Raw genomic sequence first — 27145 nt, 5'->3', positions numbered from 1 at the left:
CCACACTCGTGGCGTAGTGAAGAAAGCAAATTGCTCCCTCTGGCTGTGCAAAGACTTTAAATCAACAATCAGTGCCCAGGCAAAATACAGCCTGGCCATCTGGGAAAGGCGTATCTACAGCAACAAGAACTCCTTTGCCCAGTATGCTGAGGGTCTCACTAGTGCCTTCACAGACAGGCACTATCCCCCAGACCTAGTCTGCAGACAGATCTCTCCTGTCATTTTTCATCACACCCTCAATGCTCTCACCACCCCCAAGAACCAGCCACAAAGTAGTACCCCCTTCGTCCCTCATACCCACCCCAGACTGGAACAACTGAATCACATCCTTCACCAGGGCTTTGATTACCCATCATCATGCCCTGAAAAGAGGGACATACTACCCAAGATACTTCCCATCTCTTCTTATGTGGTGTTCTGTCACCCATCCAACCTCAACAACATCTATTCCATCCCTATGCCAATCCCAATTCCTTGCCACAAGGGTCATATCCCTCTGGAAGACCCAGGTGCAAAAACTATCCAATCCATCCACCCAGCACTTCCTATTCCAGTCCTAACACAGGTTCATTCTAGCCTGTCAGGGACCGAGCCACTTGTGAAGGCAGCCATGTCATTACCAGCTCTGCTGCTATCATTGCACAGCTTTTTATGTTGGTATGACTGCCAGTGAGCTGTCCACAAGATGAACAGCTACCACACAAACTGTGGTCAAGAGCAAAGTAGACCAGCTTGTCACACAACATGCAGCTGAATGTAACGTTCTTGATTTCAATGGCTGCGTCACTACCTGAACCACCTGGATCTTTCCCTCCGCCACCAACTTTTCTGAACTGCGCAGATGAGAGTTACGCTGACAACTCCCATAATTATCCCTGCCTCAGTCTACAGTAATGTACTGTCCCCACACTCTCCACCCAACAGCTTCCACCCCCTCTGTCATATCAGCTCCTCCCCATTCTTGTCTCCCACCCGTTTTTACTTGGCACCCTCTGGCAACACACCTGTCCATCTTTCCCTGCTCCTCTCCCTTTTCACTCATTTTTCCCCATCTCCCTGCCCACACCTTCCTGACACTCCGCCTGTTGGCAGTCTAGTCCCTGCGCTATTTGCCAGACAGCACTCCCCCCCCCCCCCCCCCCCCCCCTTCCCCTCACCCATACACTGCTATCCCTTCCTCTTCCCCGTCCCCTCCAGATTACTGTTTACTTTCCTCATGACAGTTGCATTCTATTCTGAGCTACTGGAGCTGGTGGTCATGTCTGCATGAGGTGTGCTTGCTTGTGTGAATGAATACTGTGTGTTTCTCTTTCTTTTTCTGACGAAGGCTGTGGCCGAAGGCTAATGTGTAAGTGTCTTTTAATAGTGTCTGTCTGCAATTTAATGTGTCATCTTTACAGTTTGTAGCAATTTGTCTTTTCCTACATTGTTGTAGTTATCAGAGAAGAATATTTTTCTATGATAGACAGTGCTGATGCATTTTTGCAATATCCAGCTGAACAAGGAATCACAACGCATGATCGTTCTAAACACTCCTTTTGACTTGCACAAATACAAACATTTGCCTTTTGAGGTCATTCCTGCTCCAGCAAGCTTCGAGAGTTACAGGGAACAGTTAACCACGTTCATCCCTGTTTACACTAATTATCTCAGTGAAGCAGTTGTCAGGGGCACTACACATCGGAATTATCTGTGGAACCTTTTCACCTCATTTACTGTGTTACCTGACATAGGGTTAAAGTGCCACTTAGACAAATGCCTAACTTGGACACCTGCTAAATAAAGAAGGAATCCAACACATTCGCTGCAATGTCACACCTATTGACTCTCTCCTCTGTCTCCAAAACATTCAGGAACTGCTAGCTTTTTTTGGGAAAGCTGAATTATTATTATTTCTTTCCTCTGCATCTATTATCAGTTGCTCTTTACATCCACGTGCTCCTTTGCAACAGCCTTTTTGTTCTTCATTTATAATTTTGTTCTGTGTTGTATCTGTCATTAATTTCTGTGTAATGACTGAAGTTAATATTTTGTATATTGTTGGTAGGCATGTTATGGGGCAATATTTTGCTGGGTTTGCTGTGTCTGCTTTATCTTTAGGTTTCAAATAAGTTATTCCATGTGTAAGTGTATCAGGGAATGTGTATGGGTCTGCAATGTAACTGTTAAATAATTAAGTTAGATGTGAATGTGTTGAGGTGAACTTCTTTAGCCAGAAATTTGCTATTTTATCTTTTCCAGGGGCTTTCCAATTGTCCGTAGAATTAATTGCTCGGGTGACTTCATGTTGCAAAATTATCACTTCGGGCATTTGTGGTATCATCTTGTATGTGTCTGTTTCTGCTTGTATCCATCGTGCATGCCTGTTATGTTGTACCGGATTTGACCATATGTTGCTCCAGAAGTGTTCCATGTCTGTTATGTTTGGTGGGTTGTCTGTTTTAATGTGTGTGTTATCTATTGTCTGATAAAATTTCTTTTGGTTTGTGTTGAATGTTTGGTTTTGTTTCCTTCTATTTTCACTTCTTTGTATCTTCTAAGTCGTTTGGCCAATGCTTGTAATTTCTGCTTCTTTTCATCTAATTGCTCTATCGCTTCTTGTTGTGAGGTTTTACCTAACCTTTTTCGTTTTTTGTCTGATATTTCATTTCTTATAAATTGTGCTAGCTGTCCGATGTCTTCTCTCAGTTTTTCTATTCTGATCTGTAGCCTGTGTTGCCATGCTGGTTTTATGGGTTTCTTCTGTGTGTTGGTTTGTTCTGATCTCTGCCTAGTGTGTATATTTAGTGTAGCGAGTGCTCCTATATAAACCAGTAGTTGTAACTCTTCCATAGTTGTATTTTCATTTATTTTGTTGTGTATGATTGTGTTGATAGTTGTTATTGTTGTTTCGTCTTGTGGGTTATTTGGTGGTCTATTGCAAGAATGGTCTAATGTCTGTATTTGTGTCTTTGTATTCTATATATGTTAGCTGAAATTTTTCTTCTATATCTAACAAGTGTGTCACTTCATGTTCTATTTTTGCTTGTTCTGGTAGCCGTCTTAAGATGTTGTTTTCCTCTGATTGTTTAATTGATGCGTGGTGTTCTTTGTTTGTTTGCTCTGGGATGTTTGAGTCCATTACTGTATTTTCTTCTTCTTCTGATTGCACATTATTTTGTTCCAGTATTTGTTGTACTTGTTGTTTGATGTTTTCTAATTCTGACTGGGGTTCCTGTTATTTTTGATTATTACACGGATCTGATCAGCTAGTCGTTGTTCTGTTAAAAATTTTAATTCTGGGTATCTGGTAATAAATTCAAGCGTCGTCCCCGACCATTACCGTGCTTGTCCGAGGCTTCATTGGTTCTGTCCTGAACCAACTAATCACTTCTTATTATTATTATATTATTATTCTAAATTCATTTCACAAGCGACCTGTATCATGTACCAGCCAAACCAGTTGTAGAACAAAAGCATGCAGTACAGGTGAAGTGCCTGTGAGCACATTTTCATGCAGCTGAAGGGTATGCTCAACTTTGTGCATTGCCTTGCATACTTTTTGCCAACGACTTTGTCACAGTGGTAACACTGGTTCCCGTCAGATCACTGAAGTTAAGTACTGTTGGACTTGGCTCGCACTTGGATTGGTCACCGTCCAGGTCTGCCCACTGCTGGTGGCAAGTGGGCTCACTTAGCCCTTGTGAGGCTAATTGAGGAGCTACTTGACTGACAAGTAGTGAAAACTGATAACGGCTGGGAGAGCAGTGTGCTGACCACACACCCCTCTGTATCTGTATCCTCATCTGGTGACTCCCAAGGGCTGAGGATGACACAGTGGCTGGTCGGTACTGCAAAGCCTTCCAGGCCTGTTCAGATGATGTTTGTTTTTCCCTTTCAAGTCCACTAGCTTTGGCTGTTGTTGCCTCTCTGTACAGCACTGGTGCAGTGCTGGCACATAGGAATGATGAAGTTATTGAACAACCAATGGCCTTTGTGTCAAAGATGCTGACACCCACTCAAATGAACTGCTCACAGGTAGTAAAAGAGTCCATAGCAATTGTTTTTGCCATTAAGAAGTTCCGTGTCTACCTATTTGGGATCAACTTACTTTTATTATGGGCCACAATCTGCTGGTATCTCTCTGGAGGTGCACTCCAGTCTTTACAGCACCTGCAGGCTTGGGCACTTCGGCTTCTACAATTTTATCATTAAATATGAGCCCACAGCACAACACACACACGGATGCTACCCATAGCATCAGACCTAGACTTTAACCAGCAGGAAACCTAATGTTTCCACAGTGACAAACATTGAATGGTTTTCCTATTACGGCTGCTCGAATTGCAGCAGATACGCACCTGACACTATCTTACAGCAAGTCATGCACTGTTTTCCATGGTTGGCCTATATATTGGGTTAGTGCATAAGTTCATAGCATTTTCTGTAAGTTTAATAAACGCAAAAGAGAGACGTAGCAGAGTTTAGTCATCAATAATATATCCTTCTTCACTATTTACAACAGCCTGCTAATGCAGTGGTAACTTTTTGATTCTGCTACTGCAGAAATAACTTTGGTTTTGAGGCAAAGAACTCATAAAGCCATTTTTGGAGCGCATTTTCATCTGGAAAAGAAGTTCCTTTCAGATTGTTCAATAGAGAGTGGAAAAGGTGAAAATCAGAGGGTGCAAGATCCGGTGAATAATTTACATGTGGAATGATTTCCCACGCCAACTCGTGCATAGCATTTTTTTGTTCAGTCTAGCAGAATGCGGGCAGCTGTTATCATGGAGTAGCATCACTTCGCGTGGCCTTCCTAGTCACTTTTCTTGACTTGCATCTGCAGGGTGTCTCAGTTATTGACAATAAATGTCAGCAGTGACGGAAGCAATTCATGGTACGCCATGCCATTGCTGTTCAACAAGATGTGTAACATTATATTTTGTTGATGTGCGCAGGTCTTTGTATGGTGAGTTGCCACTTTATTTGGGCTCAGTCATTCCTTTCTTTTCCTTATGTTAGCATAAAGATACCATTTCTTGTCACCAGTGTTGACATGGGATAGGAACAATCAGTGTTGTCCCAAGTCAGTTGATGGCAAGCAAGCAGAGATGCATGTATTGCCACCTGCTGATTTTTATGATTGTGGCGTAGAGCATGCAGTACCCACACCTGATTTTTGAATCTTCTCCAGTGCAAGCAAATGTCACATGATGGTGAAATGATCACAGTTCAGCACATTGCCAGTTCTTGACTACACTGATGTGGTTCATTGTGGATTAATATATTTAAATGATCTGTGTCAAAGCCCAGAGGTCTTCCTAAATGTGTAGAGTCACTAAAGTCAAAATGACTCTCCTCAAAATGAGAAAACCATTTTCCTTCCGTGCTCTTGTCCAGTGTCATTATCCCCGTACACAATGTTTCTGGCTGCCTCCACTGCTTTCACCCCTCCATGAACTCGAACAGAAGAATATGTCAGAGATGTTCTGGTTCCTCTATTGGTACTCCATTTTCTAGTGTGCAGAGCTCCACTATTTCCAGATGACAAAATGACAATATGTGAACTCAGATAGCAACATTGTCAGCATGTCATCCACCACAGTAGATACCACAATTAACATGCTCATCCATCTTGTTGGACTATCGGTCCCAACTCACAGTGTAAGCTTTCAAACAAATGTGCCCCTCAAACATGATCACAGATATATTTAGTCTGCTGTTTCCCCCCTCCCCCAATGGTAAAGCAGACCGAATGGTGCGAACATTCAATTAGCAAATATTAAAGGCAGTGGGAACCATTACCACTGCAGCAATGCTCACAACGTTCCTGAGCATGTTCAGGACCACTCCCATTCATGACCTTAGCGCAGTGGACTCCTTCTGTAGGAAACAACTGCAAACTCTCCTCCACCTCCAAGCCCCACAGCCTCCGGGAACCCTGCACGTGGCATGCGAGGCGATATCTGCCATACACAACAGAGTGGGCATGCTCATATGGGCAAAAGACGTGTGGATGCTGGCTGCAGTGGTTAACACCCATGGGTGGCGCCTTATGAGAGCAGACACTCCAAGGTCATTTGGAGCACTGCCATATATAACCATCTCTGTCCATGTCTTTTGACTGCATGTTTGCCAATGGTCCATCCAGACCTGGAAAGCCCTCATTTGGAAGTGCCACAACTGCATGGATATAACGTGCACTCCAGAACCCTAGCAGCAATTTTTGTGGACACAGGCAAGACAATGAGAACATAATTTTTAAAATATTTGCTGTTTTGAAAAATGATTGCTTTCTCACCTAATTACTATGACAGTGAAATATTACGTATTGTTTGGGGCCTGTGAACAGTGGTGGTTACATCATTGTGTCATGCACATAGTGTCAGTCAAAGCAGTTCAAATAAGAGAAACAGACTATATTCTTGGCTGCTGATGATGTCTCCTCTAGATGAAACAAAATGCTAGGTTGAAGATGTTTTAAAAGTTTCACAGATAGTCTCAGTGAAGTGCTTCTCAGTAGAAGTCAACAAGAAGTAATGGAGAATGACATACTGCAGAGAAAGTAACACGTTATCATAGACCAAGCACACTGTGGCATCATAAAGAAGAAAGACAAGAGACAGCAGCAGGGAGGCAGTGTCACTGAAGAAGAGGAAGCAAGAGACATATGGACATGTATCAAGAAAGCTCATGTAGAGGGAAGAGACACAGTGTAAATACATAAAATAATATTAGAGATTATACTATTTGAGAATCTAATCATATAATGAGAAGGATTTAGATTCTAGTCGAGATGATACATACTGAAAAGGCCTATGAGAAACTTAAATAACAGACACCATCAAGTGTGTGTGTCCTGTTGTAGTGCAAACAGCCGAATTTGGAGTATTATGACAGCCAAAGAGTGTATTTTGACATAGCTGTGGAGCAGCTATGATTGTCTGGATGAGCTTTTGGTCATGATCAGTACGTGGCGCCATTATTGATGTGCAACGATTGCCTATGCTCAAAGTATGAGAAATCCTGACTGCAGGTCACCTAGCTGGAGATGCGTGCCATATGGTGAGTTAAACCTGACCATTTGAGTTGACCAGACAAGGTAGCCACCATGGCTGAACCAGCTGAATGAAGAAATATGAAATACGAGAAACTCTAAATAAAAACTGAATCGAAACATTGTCAGAGAAACCAGTCACATGGTTTTAAAGACAAAAATTAGACAAGTGCATGAGTGAAGATGCGCAGCCGCTATGGGATCCAGTTTATGATTTATTAAATGTTTTGGATATACAATCTTCTAAAATTGGTAACTTACTCAGACAAATGTACTGTCAATGGGTAGGGCTCGGTGAACCCTATCGATGTTTTCTAAGAGATTTTCTGTGAATATTAGTGTGGTGTGCGTACTGTAAGACCTTCGGTACACACACCATCAGATTATTTGACTTGTCGCTCTAACAAAGTAGGTGAATGTCAGCTATATGTCTCGTGGTCTTATCATGGCGTGTTTATCTTCTGCCGTTAGGTCAGATGATAGAAATGCCACTTGCACGCTTAGAGTAGCAGATTGACGGTGACCAACTTGAAGCAGAACTTGATTAATTTTCACATACATTTATTAAAATAATAAGAAGCATAGACATTACGTAACTTGATTCTGGATGCTGTTTACACTTGACAATCTGAAGTTCCTTTGGTCTTGGTACGTTAATCTTATTTTCACATATCTCTGATACTTGACAGTGTCTATACATTTCTCTTCATGGCTATGTACAGGAATATGATAATCTTACTAGGTGCAGACTGAAACTTGACTATAGACTGGTACAGACTAATGCGGACAAATGCAGACTGAGTAATCGGAGGTCTGTAAACTCGTTATAACACCTCGCGCGTTAATGTATCACTGCGCGAGTATGATCCGCGAGGAGAAAAGGTTCTACGTTAGCAGCAGTCTCATTGGCTGCGTTACATATTAATACGCGGATCGGCGGAAGCAGAATTTGGTGCGTCTCTAAGGCAGCGCCATCTCGTAGTGCGCTGTTGTGCTTAGCGGGGCGTGCTCTAGTGGGAAAGTTGTGTACGCACTGACTACGTGGAACTATGTACCCAACAATTAGAATTTCAGATTATGGGCCGGAATGCATATTCGGTGTATGAAAAAGTGAATTTTCTAGTAAATCAAACACAAAACAGTGAGAGTAGTGGCAACATTAGTAAACAGAAGCCATTAGAGCTGTAGGCCTGTAATTAGTCCAATTCTTTCATATCTATTAGTGATGTAATGATGCAAAATAGCGTCCATATGAGCAAAAACTCTTTGTAAGAGAACAATTAGACCACCATTAAAAAGCTAATAAGATTTGCTCAAATTCCTGCGTAATATGTGTATATAGCATTAAATGGAAAATCCATGATGGAATAATGAATGACAGTATTATGAAAAGAATAGATTGCTATTCACCATATAGTAGAAATGGTGAATCACAGTTAGGCACAACAATAATTGCTAAACAAGTAAGCTTTTGGTCAAAAAGCCTTCTTCTGAATTAGACAAAACATACACATACTCAAGCAAATGCAAGACGCACCCACATGCCTACTATCTCCAATTGCTGAAACCTAGTTGCAAGCAACTGTGAGTGATGGGAGAAGCAATGCGGTAAGGAGGAGCCCATGCGAATAGTAAACGGTTGTGAAAACACACTTGACCTCTTAGCAACAAATAATCCTGCGTTAATAATGAGCATCCAAACCAATTCAGGGATTAGTGAACACAGGGCTGTCATAGCAAGATTGAATATTGTAATCCTCCAATCCTCGAAAAATAAGCGAAAAATATACCTATTCAAAAAAGCAGATAAAAATTCACTTGACATCTTCCTGAGAGACAATCTCCACTCATTCCAAATTAATAATATAAGTGTAGACCAGCTGTGGCTTAAATTCAAAGAAATAGTATCGGCAGCGATTGAGAGATTTATACCAAATAAATTAACAAACGACGGAGCTGATCCTCTTTGGTACACAAAACGGGTTAGAACACTGTTGCAGAAACAATGAAACAAACATGCCAAGTTCAAACAGATGCAAAATCCCCAAGATTGGCGATCTTTTACAGAAGCTCGAAATTTAGCACGGACTTCAATGCGAGATGCTTATAACAGTTTCCACAACAAAACTTTGTCTCGAAACCTGGCAGAAAATCCAAAGCGATTCTGGTCGTATGTGAAGTATGTTAGCGGCAAGAAACAATCACTGCCTTCTCTGTGCGATGGCAATGGAGATACTATCGAAGACAGTGGTGCCAAAGCAGAGTTACTAAACACAGCCTTCCGAAATGCCTTCGCAGGAGACGACGAAGTAAATATTCCAGAATTCGATTTGTGAACAGCTGCCAACATGAGTAACGTAGAAGCAAATATCCTTGCAGTAGTGAAGCAACTTAAATCACTTAATAAAAGCAAGTCTTCTGGTACAGACTGTATACCAATTAGGTTCCTTTCGGAGCATGCTGATGCATTATCTCCATACTTAACAATCATATACAACCGTTCACTCAATGAAAGATCCATACCCAAAGACTGGAAAGTTGCACAGGTCACACCCATATTCAAGAAAGGTAGTAGGAATATTCCACTAAATTACAGGCCCATATCGTTAACATTGATATGCAGCAGGATTTTATAACATATATTGTGTTCGAATGTAATGAATTACCTTGGAGAAAACGGTCTATTGACACACAGTCAACATGGGTTTAGAAAACATCGTTCTTGTGAAACACGACTAGCTCTTTATTCACATGAAGTGCTTAGTGCTATTGACAAGGGATTTCAGATCGATTCCATATTTCTGGATTTCCAGAAGGCTTTGATCGACTAATAAAGTCATCAGAAGATCAAACAAACTGCAAAACGATTTAGAAGAAATATCGGAATGGTGCAAAAAGTGGCAGTTGACCTTAAATGACGAAAAGTGTGAGGTGATCCACATGACTGCTAAAAAGAACGCGTTAAACTTTGGTTACACCATAAATCAATCTAATCTAAAAGACGTAAATTCAAATAAATACCTAGGTATTACAATTACAAACAATTTATTTAAATTGGAAGGAACACACAGAAAATGTTATGGGGAAGGCTAACCAAACACTGCGTTTCATTGGCAGGACACTCAGAAAATGTACCAGACCTACTAAGGAGACTGCCTACTCTACGCTTGTCTGTCCTCTTTTAGAATACTGCTGCGCGGTGTGAGATCCTTACCAGATAGGACTGACTGAGTTCATTGAAAAAGTTCAAAGAAAGGCAGCAAATTTTGATTTTATCGCGAAATATGGGGGAGAGTGTCAGAGAAATGATACAGGATTTGGGGTGGACATCATTAAAAGAAAGACGTTTTTCATTGTGACGGAATCTTCTCATGAAATTCCAGTCACCAACTTTCTCCTCCGAATGCAAAAATAGGGAGCAACAATCACAAAGATAAAATAAGGGAAATCAGAGCTCATACAGAAAGATATAGGCGTTCATTCTTTCTGTGTGCTATATGAGATTGGAATAATAGAGAATTGTAAAGGTGGTGCGATGAACCCTCTCCCAGGCACTTAAATCTGATTTGCAGAGTATCCATGTAGACGTAGATGTAGATTTGGGTTAATGTGATAGATGTGTAGGTTGGGTTGCCTGGCCCCTGGACAGTGACGTAGCCAATATTTTAAAATCTAACTATACTTTAGGCGGCCCTATGAACAGTGTTTCTCGCCAATTATTCAATTTGGGACTCACACTTCAATGGGGGACTCACAAGTCAACCTTCGGTGAAAACAACAGTGGTTATCTTCACCATTAGTCATTTATTTGTCTGATAACAAGCAGCGAGAAGACCAGTGAGGCCATTACATTTAAACAAACATTTTTCCCTCCCAAATATTACCACAGTTGTGTCACATAATGAAATATACTAAATTTATAAAGTGAAATGAGAACAACTGGGAAAATAAAAATAGATACAAAGATGTAAATGAAAACAGGATATCGACGCCATATCAAGGTTTTTGCTCATCACAAAGTTATTTGTGTGTTAGTCACTAGTGCAGGCGCCAACTCCGTGGGACCTGAAGTGGCCCGAGCCCCCTCAAAAATTTGTTTGGGGGGCTGATCCCTCCCAATAATTTAAGAAAATTATTAGTTGCATTATTATTTGTAAAATCACAAAATTATGTTAGAATTTTTTATTTTCCTTGTTTGATGATGGTTACATTTTAAAATACATTCAGTAATGAATTAAAACAAATGATTATTACAGTAGTAAGCAGATTAACTGAAAACGAGTGGCGTGAATTATGATAGTGTTACGGTGCTGCGGGCACACTTAGAATTTGTCCCAGCGTGCGAACCTGTAGGTAAAGTCTGGCACCAGCAGGCCAGTGGACTATTTTATATGACTGTATTTTATTCGTTTACTTTAGTCTCTTAGTGTATTGTGAATTAAGTTTGCAATTGATAAATTTGTTACCAAAAAGGCGCACTTGGAAGTTGATGATACTGCAAGTCATCAGTTGCTTCGTCGTCTTCAGGCGAGAACCATTCACAGCTGAAACCTGGACAATCCAGTAAGGGAAGATCATTTCAGAAGTCTTGGTTGATCAAATATACATGGCTAGAATATGAAGCATCTACTGAAAAAGTTTTTTGCTACCGTGCAATTTCTATGCTGGCAAGGACTAGCAATTAGAGGGCACGAAGATGTAAACTCAATTTTTTTTCAATTGTTGGAACTCCTAAAGAATGACATACCTGAGTTTCAAGATTGGTTAGGGCGTTGGGGGTATAAGTGGAGCCCCCCACGATATTCAAAACGAGATCATTAATCTACTAGGTAAATCTGTGTTGAGAATGATATTGGCTTCAGTCAGGAAAACTGAACATATTTCTATTATGGCGGATGAAACAAGTGATTCTTTGATTCATGAACAAGTGTTATTTTGTATTTGTACTATCGATGATTCCTTAATCATCAACGAAGACTTTATTGGCTTATACAAGACCCCCAACACTGAATCACAAATTCTGTTTAGTATTTTAAAAGACGTTTTTGCTCGTCTTGATTTGTCAATAGATAACTTAAGAGGACAGTGCTATGGTGGTGCCTCGAATGTGAGAGGTAAGTTCAGAGGACTAAAAAAGTTAGTTTAGGATATATAACCAAAAGCATGTTATGTTACTTAACTGCTCACAGTTTAGACTTGGCAGTTGTAGACAGTCTCTGCCATATTACGTCTATGAGAGATATTATGGCTGTAGCCAAGGACTTAATAAACATTGTAAGGTAATCCAACAAAAGGATGGGACTTTTCAGAAGCATACACTGTAAGAGTGCCAACAACCTAGCTGGTCTACAACACGTTTGCCCGACTCAATGGACTTATAGCTTATAGTATCTTGAGAATATTGAAAAACTTTGAAGAACTTCTAGAGTTTTTGAAACATTTTCTGCAGAGAACAAAACAGAGGCAGGCTACAAATGTGCAGGCTACCTTGAGTCAATGTTACACTTCAAGACTTATTTCTTTTTACGTCTTTATTGCCATGCAATGAACCCAGTAGAGGATGTCAATGAAAAAATTCAATGCCCTCACCTAAGTGTTGCTGATCTGGAAAAAATATATAAGGGCTTGATTTGTGTATTGAATGGAAGGTGTGATAGTTTTGAACACTTTTGGGAATTGTGTTTAAAAGAAAAACCTTCACAAGTTGTCGATCCTTCACTTCCTCGTAATTGAAATATACCAAAGAAGTATGAAAACAACGAAGCCAGCTCACCACACATTTTCAAAACCCCAAAGGAGTACTACAAAGCTATTTACATTGAAGTTTGTGAAACGGTGCAATCTTGCATTACTGGGCGGTTTGCTTCAACTGGACTCATATAGGTCATTGCTGTGGAACAACAGTGCTTGCTTTTAGTAAACAGAGGCGAAACAAATTTGGAAAAATCAACTGAGTTTTTCAAAAATGACATAGACATTGAGAGACTGTGCTTACACTTGAATATGTCAGCCAACATCGCTAATAAAAAGCAACTAGTTTTAAAAAACATGTGTGATGTAAGAAAGTACATTTCAGAAGAGCCTGCAGTTGGAGAAATGGTATGTGAAGTAGTGAAGTGCATTAAGCTTGTCAAAGTAGTTCAAATCATGACAGCAGCAACAGAATGGTCATTTCCACCCTTAGATGTCTGAAGTCATATCTCCGATCACCAATGGTGCAGAAGCAATTGAATAACTTGGCTGTTCTTCATGCCCACCAAAATGTTTTGGATGAATTGGGTATCTGACCAGTCATAAACAACTTCATATTCAGTAATCCAGTCAGATGGTTGACATTTGGACCTTTGAAAGAAACTCTAGTCCTAAAAATGGCATTTAGAGTAGTATTAAAAGTCTTTATAAAATAGAGGATTAAATACATACACAATGTTAAATTTTCAGTTTTGAAATATTAGTAGTGGTTTAGTACTGTATTAGTTATTTTGAAGTACTTAAATATTTTTAGGGTGTAAGACCCAGTTAAAACCTGCTATTTACTTACTTTTTGACTGAAAGTATTAGGCATACTGTATTAACATTATAATCCTCCCCCCCCCCCCCCCCCCCCCCCCCCCCCCCCCCCCCCCCCCCCCCCCCATGAACCATGGACCTTGCCGTTGGTGGGGAGGCTTGCGTGCCTCAGCGATACAGATAGCCGTACCGTAGGTGCAACCACAACGGAGGGGTATCTGTTGAGAGGCCAGACAAACGTGTGGTTCCTGAAGGGGGGCAGCAGCCTTTTCAGTAGTTGCGAGGGCAACAGTCTGGATGATTGACTGATCTGGCCTTGTAACAATAACCAAAACGGCCTTGCTGTGCTGGTACTGCGAATGGCTGAAAGCAAGGGGAAACTACAGCCGTAATTTTTCCCGAGGGCATGCAGCTTTACTGTATGATTACATGATGATGGCGTCCTCTTGGGTAAAATATTCCGGAGGTAAAATAGTCCCCCATTCGGATCTCCGGGCGGGGACTACTCAAGAGGATGTCGTTATCAGGAGAAAGAAAACTGGCGTTCTACGGATCGGAGCGTGGAATGTCAGATCCCTTAATCGGGCAGGTAGGTTAGAAAATTTAAAAAGGGAAATGGATAGGTTGAAGTTAGATATAGTGGGAATTAGTGAAGTTCGGTGGCAGGAGGAACAAGACTTCTGGTCAGGTGACTACAGGGTTATAAACACAAAATCAAATAGGGGTAATGCAGGAGTAGGTTTAATAATGAATAGGAAAATAGGAATGCGGGTAAGCTACTACAAACAGCATAGTGAACGCATTATTGTGGCCAAGATAGATACGAAGCCCACACGTACTACAGTAGTACAAGTTTATATGCCACCTAGCTCTGCAGATGACGAAGAAATTGAAGAAATGTATGATGAAATAAAAGAAATTATTCAGATTGTGAAGGGAGACGAAAATTTAATAGTCATGGGTGACTGGAATTCGAGTGTAGGAAAAGGGAGAGAAGGAAACATAGTAGGTGAATATGGATTGGGGGACAGAAATGAAAGAGGAAGCCGCCTGGTAGAATTTTGCACAGAGCACAACATAATCATAACTAACACTTGGTTTAAGAATCATGAAAGAAGGTTGTATACATGGAAGAACCCTGGAGATACTAAAAGGTATCAGATAGATTATATAATGGTAAGACAGAGATTTAGGAACCAGGTTTTAAATTGTAAGACATTTCCAGGGGCAGATGTGGACTCTGACCACAATCTATTGGTTATGACCTGTAGATTAAAACTGAAGAAACTGCAAAAAGGTGGGAATTTAAGGAGATGGGACCTGGATAAACTAAAAGAACCAGAGGTTGTACAGAGATTCAGGGAGAGCATAAGGGAGCAATTGACAGGAATGGGGGAAATAAATACAGTAGAAGAAGAATGGGTAGCTTTGAGGGATGAAGTAGTGAAGGCAGCAGAGGATCAAGTAGGTAAAAAGACGAGGGCTAGTAGAAATCCTTGGGTAACAGAAGAAATATTGAATTTAATTGATGAAAGGAGAAAATATAAAAATGCAGTAAGTGAAACAGGCAAAAAGGAATACAAACGTCTCAAAAATGAGATCGACAGGAAGTGCAAAATGGCTAAGCAGGGATGGCTAGAGGACAAATGTAAGGATGTAGAGGCCTATCTCACTAGGGGTAAGATAGATACCGCCTACAGGAAAATTAAAGAGACCTTTGGAGATAAGAGAACGACTTGTATGAATATCAAGAACTCAGATGGAAACCCAGTTCTAAGCAAAGAAGGGAAAGCAGAAAGGTGGAACGAGTATATAGAGGGTCTATACAAGGGCGATGTACTTGAGGACAATATTATGGAAATGGAAGAGGATGTAGATGAAGATGAAATGGGAGATAAGATACTGCATGAAGAGTTTGACAGAGCACTGAGAGACCTGAGTCGAAACAAGGCCCCCGGAGTAGACAATATTCCATTGGAACTACTGACGGCCGTGGGAGAGCCAGTCCTGACAAAACTCTACCATCTGGTGAGCAAGATGTATGAAACAGGCGAAATACCCTCAGACTTCAAGAAGAATATAATAATTCCAATCCCAAAGAAAGCAGGTGTTGACAGATGTGAAAATTACCGAACTATCAGCTTAATAAGTCACAGCTGCAAAATACTAACACGAATTCTTTACAGACGAATGGAAAAACTAGTAGAAGCCAACCTCGGGGAAGATCAGTTTGGATTCCGTAGAAACACTGGAACACGTGAGGCAATACTGACCTTACGACTTATCTTAGAAGATTAAGGAAAGGCAAACCTACGTTTCTAGCATTTGTAGACTTAGAGAAAGCTTTTGACAATGTTGACTGGAATACTCTCTTTCAAATTCTAAAGGTGGCAGGGGTAAAATACAGGGAGCGAAAGGCTATTTACAATTTGTACAGAAACCAGATGGCAGTTATAAGAGTCGAGGGACATGAAAGGGAAGCAGTGGTTGGGAAGGGAGTAATACAGGGTTGTAGCCTCTCCCCGATGTTGTTCAATCTGTATATTGAGCAAGCAGTAAAGGAAACAAAAGAAAAATTCGGAGTAGGTATTAAAATTCATGGAGAAGAAATAAAAACTTTGAGGTTCGCCGATGACATTGTAATTCTGTCAGAGACAGCAAAGGACTTGGAAGAGCAGTTGAATGGAATGGACAGTGTCTTGAAAGGAGGATATAAGATGAACATCAACAAAAGCAAAACAAGGATAATGGAATGTAGTCTAATTAAGTCGGGTGATGCTGAGGGAATTAGATTAGGAAATGAGGCATTTAAAGTAGTAAAGGAGTTTTGCTATTTAGGGAGCAAAATAACTGATGATGGTCGAAGTAGAGAGGATATAAAATGTAGGCTGGCAATGGCAAGGAAAGCGTTTCTGAAGAAGAGAAATTTGTTAACATCCAGTATTGATTTAAGTGTCAGGAAGTCATTTCTGAAAGTATTCGTATGGAGTGTAGCCATGTATGGAAGTGAAACATGGACGATAAATAGTTTGGACAAGAAGAGAATAGAAGCTTTTGAAATGTGGTGCTACAGAAGAATGCTGAAGATTAGATGGGTAGATCACATAACTAATGAGGAAGTATTGAATAGGATTGGGGAGAAGAGAAGTTTATGGCACAACTTGACCAGAAGAAGGGATCGGTTGGTAGGACATGTTCTGAGGCATCAAGGGATCACCAATTTAGTATTGGAGGGCAGCGTGGAGGGTAAAAATCGTAGAGGGAAACCAAGAGATGAATACACTAAGCAGATTCAGAAGGATGTAGGTTGCAGTAGGTACTGGGAGATGAAAAAGCTTGCACAGGATAGAGTAGCATGGAGAGCTGCATCAAACCAGTCTCAGGACTGAAGACCACAACAACAACAACATTAACATTATTAACTGTATTAAAGCATTGACTTTGAGATATTGTTTTTACTTAATGAACCCTGAGCCTCATTCAGAGTAAGCTTAAATTAACTATTTCACTTAGTAATCAAGGAGCTTTTACTGTGTGACAGCAATATTTTTTGTTTTATTTTTTTAATGATAGTTTAGGATTTATTTAAATATAATTTGTCTTTTCAGAGCTATAAATTTACTGCTGTGTAATAGTTTATAAGCATGATTATTACTGTAAATTAAATTAGCTTTTTACGAAAATATAGTGCGTGTTTATGTTTTGTTTCTTTTTTCAAAGCCAAAAAATGCGTCAGGCTTGTCACGTTTCCCAGAGTGTGGAGTTATCAAGAGTCCAGTTTACAGGTTTCTAATGTTGATCATATGACCCAAAAATTCTTAAAAAAAGTTTAAAACTCACTATTTTTCATCTAAAATCTAGAAAATTTCTAGGGGCAGGATCCCCAGTATGCCAGGATCCCCAGTATGCCCCCCCCCCCCCCCCCCCCCCCGATCCCCCGATATCTTTTATAAGTCGGTCCCCCTGGTCATTAGTTTTGTTTATTTGTTCCTGCCTGTTATCTTATAATTTAATAAAGGAATTCTTAAATGTGGCTACTGGGCAAGAATAGACAAAATTATGGTTTAAAGAAACAATCTACAACACAGCTTGTCAAGAACGTTCACATCAGTGAACATTCCAGTGTAGAATGAAATTTCATTTAAATTTTGTGGTTTATTTTCTTACTTTTGAATTAGCAAATGTTCTGCTAAAGATATACTTTTGAGAGTGTTTTCTTCTTTAGTTTGATTATTTGTTGATAAAGCTAATGTAAAGTTTTCAGTATATGATCAGAACATTACATTTAAGGCACACTCTACATTTACAATGTGTGTTTCTTTCTTGGCTGTAGGCATACACTTGAGCTGACAGGATTGGCAACACGCGGAATGACTCAATCAGCTGCTGGTGTAAGCATCTCACTGGATAAAATAGTGTTAGCCTTGCAAGAGGCTCGAGCTGTCCTGTCTGGAGCAGCTAGTACAGTAGATGTAGTTGTTTGCTCCCTAGGACAACGCTTCCTCTTCAAGCAGAAAGCTAGTATTGCCAAAGAACTCTGGGCTCATGGTGTGCAAACATTGCTTCTTGATAGCATGCAGGTAATATATTAGTTTCTTAAAATATCAAAAATTTCTCCCCAAAAATTATAATCATACTGAATAATCACTGTAAGAAACATTTAAACTATTATGTAATTAGTTTCAGGTACATGTTAGGACTTGCACATAATATTGAAACCATTTTAGCCACCCATTCAACACTGTTGCCTCAAACATTTTTTCCTAAATTCTAACCCACTATGATTCTTTCTTTCGGTACCAGCACAGAGATGGAAATGGATCATTGATTGCGAAATCAAGCAGCAACCACAGTTACTTGTTAGAGGGAAGCTCAGGTTACCTATTTGAGTATCTTTAATCATCTGTATTATGAGAGAACATTGGCTCTTCTTATATCTGCAGTACATCATAGATTTTTGAATCAGTAGAACATTCCAAGTGATAAAGAAGTAGCTCATTCCAGTTTTTAAGAAAAGGACAGATGCATAGAATTACAGGCCTGTATCATCAAATTCAATGAGTTCTTCTCCTACATGATGATTATTTTGGAGAGCAATCCTGTATTTTCAAGATTTCTGAAAGTACTAATAATGTGAAATTCAGCTCACACTTTTCATTCACAGTATCTGGGAGGCAGTAAATAGTGGAGCCAAAGTTTTTCTTTCCCTTCAAAGAGCCTTCAATAAGTTTCTTAATGTTAATAAGCAGAATATGTGCCTTCAGAGCTGAGTAAACTTTGCACTCCATTTATCATTTCCATTAATGAGTATAGATACATGTAACTTGCTGATTAATGTAGGTAGCTCTCTGAAACTATTCAATGGTGACTTGGCTGCATCGTTGTTGAATGTACAAAAAATCTTGTAGTTTGTCAGTGCTTTGTGCAAAGACTGGTGACTAACTTTTTACAGAAAGAAATCTAATGTATTGTGCTCAAATGAGCCAAAAATATCCTGATGTTGTTTGATGGCCGGCCGAAGTGGCCGTGCGGTTAAAGGCGCTGCAGTCTGGAACCGCAAGACCGCTACAGTCGCAGGTTCGAATCCTGCCTCGGGCATGGATGTTTGTGATGTCCTTAGGTTAGTTAGGTTTAACTAGTTCTAAGTTCTAGGGGACTAATGACCTCAGCAGTTGAGTCCCATAGTGCTCAGAGCCATTTGTTGTTTGATGACATTGCCATTAGAATCAGGCAAAATTATTTCAAATATCTAGAGATATTCATTTGTAACAATGTAAGGTGAGAGCACTGTATAAATTTAGTTGTGGGCAAGATAATGACAGGCTGATTCGTTGGATGAAGCCTAAGGAAATGTAATTCACCTGCAAGAAGAATGACTTCCTCAAGCCTCTGGTTGTTGAGCATTTTTTTCTTCAGTCTGAGACTGCCAAGTTGAACTTAAATAATAATAATAATAATAATAATAATAATTTTGTTGTCGTTCAGCTGATTACAGCAATAGACAAAGTCAAGAGCATATATTTCTACATAAACTACTATATCGATGTAAATTAGTTTACATAAAATAGATACACGTTAGAATACAGTATTTTCATCTTCAAAGAATTCATCAATGGTGTAAAACTGATTGTTCACTAGTAGCTTGTATAATTTAGCTTTAAAGATATTTACAGGCAGTTCTTTAAAGTCAGCACTTAGTCTATTAAACATCCTTAGTCCAAGAACTAGGTAAGAGTTATGCGATTTTGATAATCTATGATATGGTACGTCTACAGGTGTTCTGTTTCTAGTATTATGGCTATGAATGTCACTTCTCAACACAAAATTAGACACATTGTTTCTAATGTACATTAAAACATTGTAGATGAAAAGTAAGCAGGGATTATTCAAAGAATAACTGCACAATTTGTTTTGGACTTGTCTGGTCTGTGCTAGTTAGTCACAGAAATACAGAAATACTCACCAAAGTAAGTGGAAGAAAGGGATGGAAATAATCATGATATTGCAATAGCTGCCACAAGAAACTTAGAAAGAATGATTTGTGGGTAGCTTTGATGGCAGGTAATTGGAAAAAGTTAAATAAAAATAATTTATTTAAAAAAAGGTTGTTTGTAATCCCATTTGTTTCTTCTTTATTTCTTTTTGCTTTTTCTTATTGGATAAAAACTAAAACATACAGATTTATGTCTTGCTCATTTGTTCTGCAGACCCTGGAAGAGGTTCAAGATTACTGCCGAGAGATGTCTGTGCCCCACTTTATAATGCTAAAAGACTGTGAAGTGGAATCAGTCAGAGTCCGAAGCTGGGAAAAAGACAGGTGAGAACATCATTTCATGCATATGAAGCTAGTATCTGTACAGATACTATTGGTGATCTTGCAGCTCTTTAAGAATGAAGTTATAATGAAATCTAGAGCTTTTGATGCTTACAGGCATTGATAAATCTTCATATAGATAAGGCTTACCGGCTAATGGTCGTCTTCAGTGCAGATGCACTCACATTGCCTGAACTCTTACGGGAATTGGTAGAGTGACTGCTGCAAGTAATGAGTATGGTGGGCAAGGGCACTGCAAATTTAGTGTGTGGACATAAAGTTGGAAAGTGTGGGGAGCGTGCCAGAGATAAGTCCCTGCAGTCACACTATCATCTGTGTCCTCGGTGACTCAATTGGATAGAGCATCTGCCATGTAAGCTGGAGGTCCCGGGTTCGAGTCCCAGTCAGGGCACACATTTTTCAACTGTACCTGTTGATATTTATCAACACCTGTAAGCAGCAAAAGGTCTAGATTTCATTATAACTTCATTTCAAGCAGTTGAATTAGTGCAAATTTGTAACTTAATCTATTAATATAAGATACACATGTTTGAAAGTGAAACTCTATCCATTTGTTTAATGTGCCTGCTCCCAATTTTTATTCAAAATTTTGTGTCGCTTCATTCCTTTCGCATGCAGGTTGGTCCCTCCCATAGTTCCTCCCGAGTCCAGGAGAATGGGGTCCCACAAGGCTCTGTCTTGAGTGCTTGCCTCTTTTTAGTTGCTATCAATGGGCTAGCTGCAGCTGTGGGAACGTCCGTATCGACTTCTTTGTATGCTGATGACTCCTGCATGTACTACAGCTCCACTGGCATTGCGGTTGCTGAATGGCAACTACAGGGCGCTATCCGCAGGGTGCAGTCTTGGGCCATCATGCACGGCGTCCAGTTCTCGGCCACCGAGACTTGCATCATACATTTCTGCCAGCGTTGCACTGTTCACCCTGAGCAATGGCTTTATCTTGATGGCGAACATCTTGCCGTGTTGGAGGCACATCAGTTTTTGGGCTTGCTTTTTAATGCCCGATTGACTTGGCTCTCTCATATTCAGTAGCTTGAAAAACGTGCTGGCGCCATCTTAACGCTCTTCATTGCTTGAGTCACACCAGCTAGGGTGTCGATCAGTCTACCCTTCTCCAACTGTACCACTCATTGATTCAGTCCCATCTCGATTATGGGAGCTTGGCTTATGGTTCGGCATCACCTTCCACATTGCGGTTGCTTGATCCCATCCTTCACTTTCGGATCCGACTCACCACTGGAGCTTTCTGCACGAGCCCTGTCGCCAACCTACTTGTGGAGGCTGGTGTCCCTCCATTGCGGATCCGGTGCCAGTGACTGCTGACTGCTTATGCTGCGCATGTTTTTAGCTTGCCTAGGCATCCCAATTACCGTCTCCTGTTCCCCAACTCGATCGTCCATCTTCTGGAACAGTGACCCTGGTCAGGGTGTCTGATAGTGATTCGCGTCCGGTCTCTTCTCTCAGGGCTTGAGTTTTTCCCTCTCCAGCCTCCTTTTCAGGCCTATGTCTGTATACCCCCGTGGTGTGTGCCCCGTCCAAGCCTTCGGCTGGATTTGGCACAAAGTTCGAAAGACTCAGTCTCTCCTGAGGCCCTCCGCCGCCACTTTGTTTCCATCCCTGCCGCATTTGTCGGGTCCGCCGTAGTCTATACCGATGGTTTGATGGTTGCTGGCCGAGTTGGTTATGCTTTTACTCTTTGGGATCACTCTGAACAACGCTCGTTATTGGATGGCGGCAGTGTTTTCAGTGCGGAGCTGGTAGCCATCTCTCGCTCCCTCAAGTATGTCCGCTCCTGCCCAGGTGAGTCTTTCGTCATCTGTAGTGACTCCCTGAGCGGTTTACGAGCTATCGACCAGTGTTTTTCTCACTCTCGTCTGGTGATGACTATCCAGGAGTCCCTCCATACTCTTGCCTGTCACGGCCACTGTGTGGTTTTTGTGTGGACCTGGGTCATGTCGACATACCGGGTAATGATCAGGTTGACAGGCTGTTGGTGCACCGGCCCTGGAGATTGGCCTTTCGGATTGTGATCTCTAGTCAGTTTTGCAGCAGAAGGTCCTTGGTACCTGGGATGCTGAATGGCGCACGCTGCCTTCACCCAACAAACTTCAGGTCGTGTCGTGTATGTGGCGCTCCTCCTTGCGGGCCTCTCACAAGGACTCCATTCTACTCTGCCAGCTATGCATTGGCCACACCTGACTGACACACAGTTATTTATTGTGCCGCGAGGACCCACCTCTCTGCCGCTGTGGTTCAGCATTGACAGGGGCCCACATTTTGTTGAACTGTCCACTTTTAACTTCACGCTGCCTGATACACTCCCCGCACTTTTAACCGAGGATACTGTGATGGCACGCTTAGTATTGGGTTTTATTCGTGCAGGGGGCTTTTATCACTCAATCTGAGGGTTTGTGTCTTTTTTTGTGTAGAGCCTGGCCTTTGGCCTATGGTTTTAAATTGGGAATTTTAGTGTGTCTCTTAGTGGTTGGCATTTCCTTTTTTTTTTCCCCCATGGTCAGTCAACCACTGTAACACACTGTGTGTTTTTAGTTCCTCTTTTCTGGTCTTTGTCTGTGTCTTGTTTGTTCTGTGCAGTTCCTTGTCATCTCCGTTGCTGGTTTTTCTTCCTTATGGGTGTTTCATGTTCATGGAAAAAGGGGCCAATGACCTTTGTAGTCTGGTCCCTTCAACCCCCACAAACCAACCAGAGCGAGGGAAAAACAACGGTCTGCACGCCTCAGTATGAGCCCTAATTCCTCATATCTTACCTTCTTGGTTGTTACGCACAGTGTACATTGGCTACAATGGAATCATTCAGCAGTCAGCTTCAAATCTTGGTTCTGTTAATTTTCTCAATAGCGTTTCTAGAAAAGAACGTCAACTTCCTCCCAGAGATTCCCATTTGAGTTCGTGAAGCATCTCTATAACACTTACGTGTTGTTCGAACCTACCAGTAACAAATCTAGCTGCCCACCTCTTTGCTTCGATGTCTTCCTTCAATCCAACCTGGTGTGGATTGCTAACACTCTAACGGTACTCAAGAATAGGTCACACTTGCATCCTATATGCAGTCTCCTTTAAAGATGAACCAGTTTCCCAAAATTCTCCCAATGAACCAAAGTCAACCATTTTCCTTCCCTACCACTATCTTCATGTTCTTGTTCCAGTCCATATCACTTTGCAGTGTTGCATTCAGATATTTAAATTATGTGACTGTGTCAAGTATGACCCTACCATTGCTGTATCTGAAAATTATAGCTTTGTTTTTCCTACATGTCTGCATTAACTTACGTTCTTCTACATTTAGAGTTAGCTGCCATTCATCACAACAACTAGAAGTTTTGTCTAAATAGTCTTGTATCTTCCTACTGTCATTCAACTTCAACACCTTACTGTGGACCACAGCATCCTCAGCAAACAACCAGGGATTACTGCCTATCCTGTCTGCCAAATCATTTATGTACATACAGAACAACAGTGGCCGTATCACACTTCACTGGGGCACTCCTGACGATACCCCTGTCTCCGATGGACACTCGGCTTTGAGGACAACATACTGGGTTCTATTACTTAAGACTTCTACAAGCCACTCATATATCTGTGAACTTATTCCATATTCTTGTACCTTTGTTAACAGCCTGCAACGGGGCACCTTGTCAAATGCTTTCTGGAAATCTAAAAATACAAAATCTGCCTGTTGCCCTTCATGTTTCTCAGTATACCATGTGAAAAAAGGGCAAGTTGAGTTTTTGATGAGCGATGAATTCTAAAACCATGCTGGTGGAAATAAGCTACTCAGTCTCAATAAAGTTTATTGTATTCAAAGTGAGAATATGTTCAAGGATTCTGCAGGAAATAGAAGTTAGGGATATAGGTGTTAATTTTGCAGGTTCTTTTACCTTTCTTATATACTGGAGTCACCTGCACTTTTTTCTAGTCTCTTGGTACTTTGTGCTAGACGAGAGATTCACGATAAATGCAAGCTCTAAAGATGGTATGTTTGCATGATTCTCCTGTGTTAACAATTTCTTGAATGTGAAATTTAAAACTTCAGCTATTGACTTGCTGTCTGCAACTGCCACACTAGACTGGTCAACAAGGGGCTGAATGGAAGCCTTAGACCTGCTTAGTGACTGTACATGTGACCAGAATTTACGGGGTGCTCTGCCAGATCTTTTGCTAAGGCATGACAGTGGTAGTTGTATGCGTCAGGCATAGATCTTTTCGTGAAGACACACGAACCTCTATTAACCTTCGCTTGTTGTCGTTTGTGTATTCCCTTTTGAACTGAGAGCACAAGAGCCTCTGCTTCCTCAGCATTCTGTGAATTTAAGGTGTAAATTAATAAATAATGTCAAGCCTCCAAATTTATGGCTTATGAAATTCTGATGCTCTTGGACTATTCTCTGATGTCCTGTTTTGTTTATGTCGTACTGTAAGATCTGATAATGCTGTATATGTATGAACGTATGTAAATGTTCACTTGAAGATGACTAAGCAAGCAAATTTGATTAGTAGTACTGAATAAAATGTTTTGTTTCATATATATTGACAGCTTTATTTTACAAATTTGCCTTCCGTGAAACTCGGATGCTTGTTGTTTACACCTTAAATGTACAGAACGCCATTCTTTGGTAAATTATAGGCTGACAGACTGCCGTATTTTTTCTCTCTCATGAAATTTGTATTCTTTCTTACTAGCATTTTTGCTGCAAAGGTGTAAACCTGATTGGAAGCTCTACATAACATTATTTTAGAGCACGAATTAAAAATCTGTCACTGCATTTGAAAATGTATTTCAAATTGTAGAGCCAAGTTTTGAAATGAATATTATGCCAAGGACTGCTTTCTTATTTTGCATTCATTATCTGGATGGGATATGATAAAACAGTTTCCGTAAGTGCAGTAACTTCATGTGTCCCTACCAAACAATGTGCCGCAGTGCTGCGCACCATCATGTGATGCCTCAGTATGCACTAAATTCCAAACAGAAGTTTGACGAAAGGTAAATTCCAAACAGAAATTTGATGAAAGGTAAATTCCAAATAGAAATAAGATGAAAGGTGTTACGACAGAGTACTTCATCGTAGCTGTGCATGCGCAGTAACACCTGTTTTCTTGTGCTCTCTTGCATCTGCTAAAATGAACCTATTTCCAACAGGTTGCAGGGAAAATATTGTGAATGGTGATTTGAGAAGCTTTACGTTCAAAGTAAATTTTCTTTTACGCAAGAGCATTTCACTCTCATTCAAAGCCTAGCACTTAGAGGACCAGCAACTTAGAAAAATAACGGGTCCTTCCCCTGTAGCTATACTACATGTACATTAATTTAAACCATGAACTTTTCTGTTTTGGTGTTCGTACTACGTAACAGAGATGTTGCTACTGGCTGACTACATCAAAAGTTGGTGAGATCGCGTGACATGAAATATGAATTGCTGACGAAAGCGCATTGCAAGTATGTAAAACCTTTACCATTCAAATGATTGAAAAATTTTATAACTCCGGGGGAAATGTATGTCACTTAATGTGGAAAAATTGTACTTTCACCCAGGAAAAAGTGTATTTTCACTTGGGGAAAGAAAAGTATTTTCACCCTGTAACACATGTACTTTTAACTGGGAAAAATCTAGGGGTTTTTTTTCCTTACCACCATATATATCCTGCCCTTTTTGCCTTTGTCCCTCCCCCACTGCCTCCTGCCCTCCCCCTTCTCCCTCCTGCCTTCCCCCATCTCCCTCCTGCCCTCCCCCTGCTCCCTCCTCCTCTCCCCTTTCACCCTTCCCTGCCCCCCTCCCCCTTTCTCCTCTTTACCTTGCCTGCCCCTTCTCCCCCTCTCACCCTTCCCTGCCCCTCTCCCATCTCAAGGTTCTCTCTCCTAAACATCTCTCCTCCTCCTCATCCCCCAGCTGCACTGCTACACTTGTGTGTGTGTGTGTGTGTGTGTGTGTGTGTGTGTGTGTGTGTGTGTGTGTGTGTGGGCGCGCGCGCGCGCGCTGGGGGTGTGAAAGAGGAAGAGAGGGATCTGTAACTTAATCATGACTGAATTTTATTTGATTAATTTATTTATTTTTTCTTTCTTTTTTAGGTTCCAGGAACGTAAAGTGCAATTAAATGAATTGGTAGACCTGATGCTAAGGTTAACTGGTAAGGAACCTAGCACACCAAATTCACGAGTTGAAGCGAAAAATGAATTTTTTACTCAAACAAATCCAGGACCTCCAAGCAGTGGCCCTCTAGTTAATTGCAATTTTAACCTCACACTTGATAAGTTAAATGTCAGTCAACGGCGACGCCATGAAGGGCTGGTAAGCTCCAATGTTTTGTCAGTGTATTTCACTTTCATTTATATGAGTACATGAATGTAGAGGTAGGCTTACAATGACTCTGAAATCATGATAATTTGAACAAACTAACTTCTATACAAGCTCCTCTAGATAGAGAATTGAATAATAAGTTTCAGTACCATTCATTTTCCTCTTCTTCCTATGGTCTTTCTTGCTTGTATTCTTTTATCTACTGATCAGTTATCTTTCTTTCATTTGACACTTGCACACTCCTTAATAGCTATTTCTCTGCTTTTCTTCTCATGTGGCACACCTCCCTTTTGTGATCATCTTATTTTTACTACTTTTCCTCTTCAGATGTTATCCACTTTTTTCCACACTTTGTTTAGTTTGCAATACATATTTCTGAAGAGTTACATTTAAGATAATTGTACTTGATGATTTCCTCCACTTATGTTTCATTCATTGATTTAATGT

The 27145-nt window shown here is 40.7% G+C and overlaps 1 protein-coding gene across 1 annotated transcript in view; it reads left to right on the top strand.

The window, feature by feature from the left end:
- Positions 1–27145, top strand: part of LOC126472623 (eIF-2-alpha kinase GCN2) — a 304310-nt gene that overhangs the window by 261178 nt on the left and 15987 nt on the right. Inside the window, exons 24-26 of the mRNA XM_050099946.1 lie at positions 17880–18126; positions 20254–20363; positions 26470–26689. Of these exons, the coding sequence (XP_049955903.1) occupies positions 17880–18126; positions 20254–20363; positions 26470–26689 (577 nt within the window). The remainder of the gene's footprint in view (positions 1–17879; positions 18127–20253; positions 20364–26469; positions 26690–27145) is intronic.

Source organism: Schistocerca serialis, chromosome 1 (genome assembly GCF_023864345.2).
Source record: "Schistocerca serialis cubense isolate TAMUIC-IGC-003099 chromosome 1, iqSchSeri2.2, whole genome shotgun sequence".
In the NCBI taxonomy this organism is placed as follows: Eukaryota; Metazoa; Arthropoda; class Insecta; order Orthoptera; family Acrididae; genus Schistocerca; species Schistocerca serialis.
Note: the sequence above shows the minus strand (reverse complement) of the source record. Positions and strands in the feature narration are given on the sequence as shown.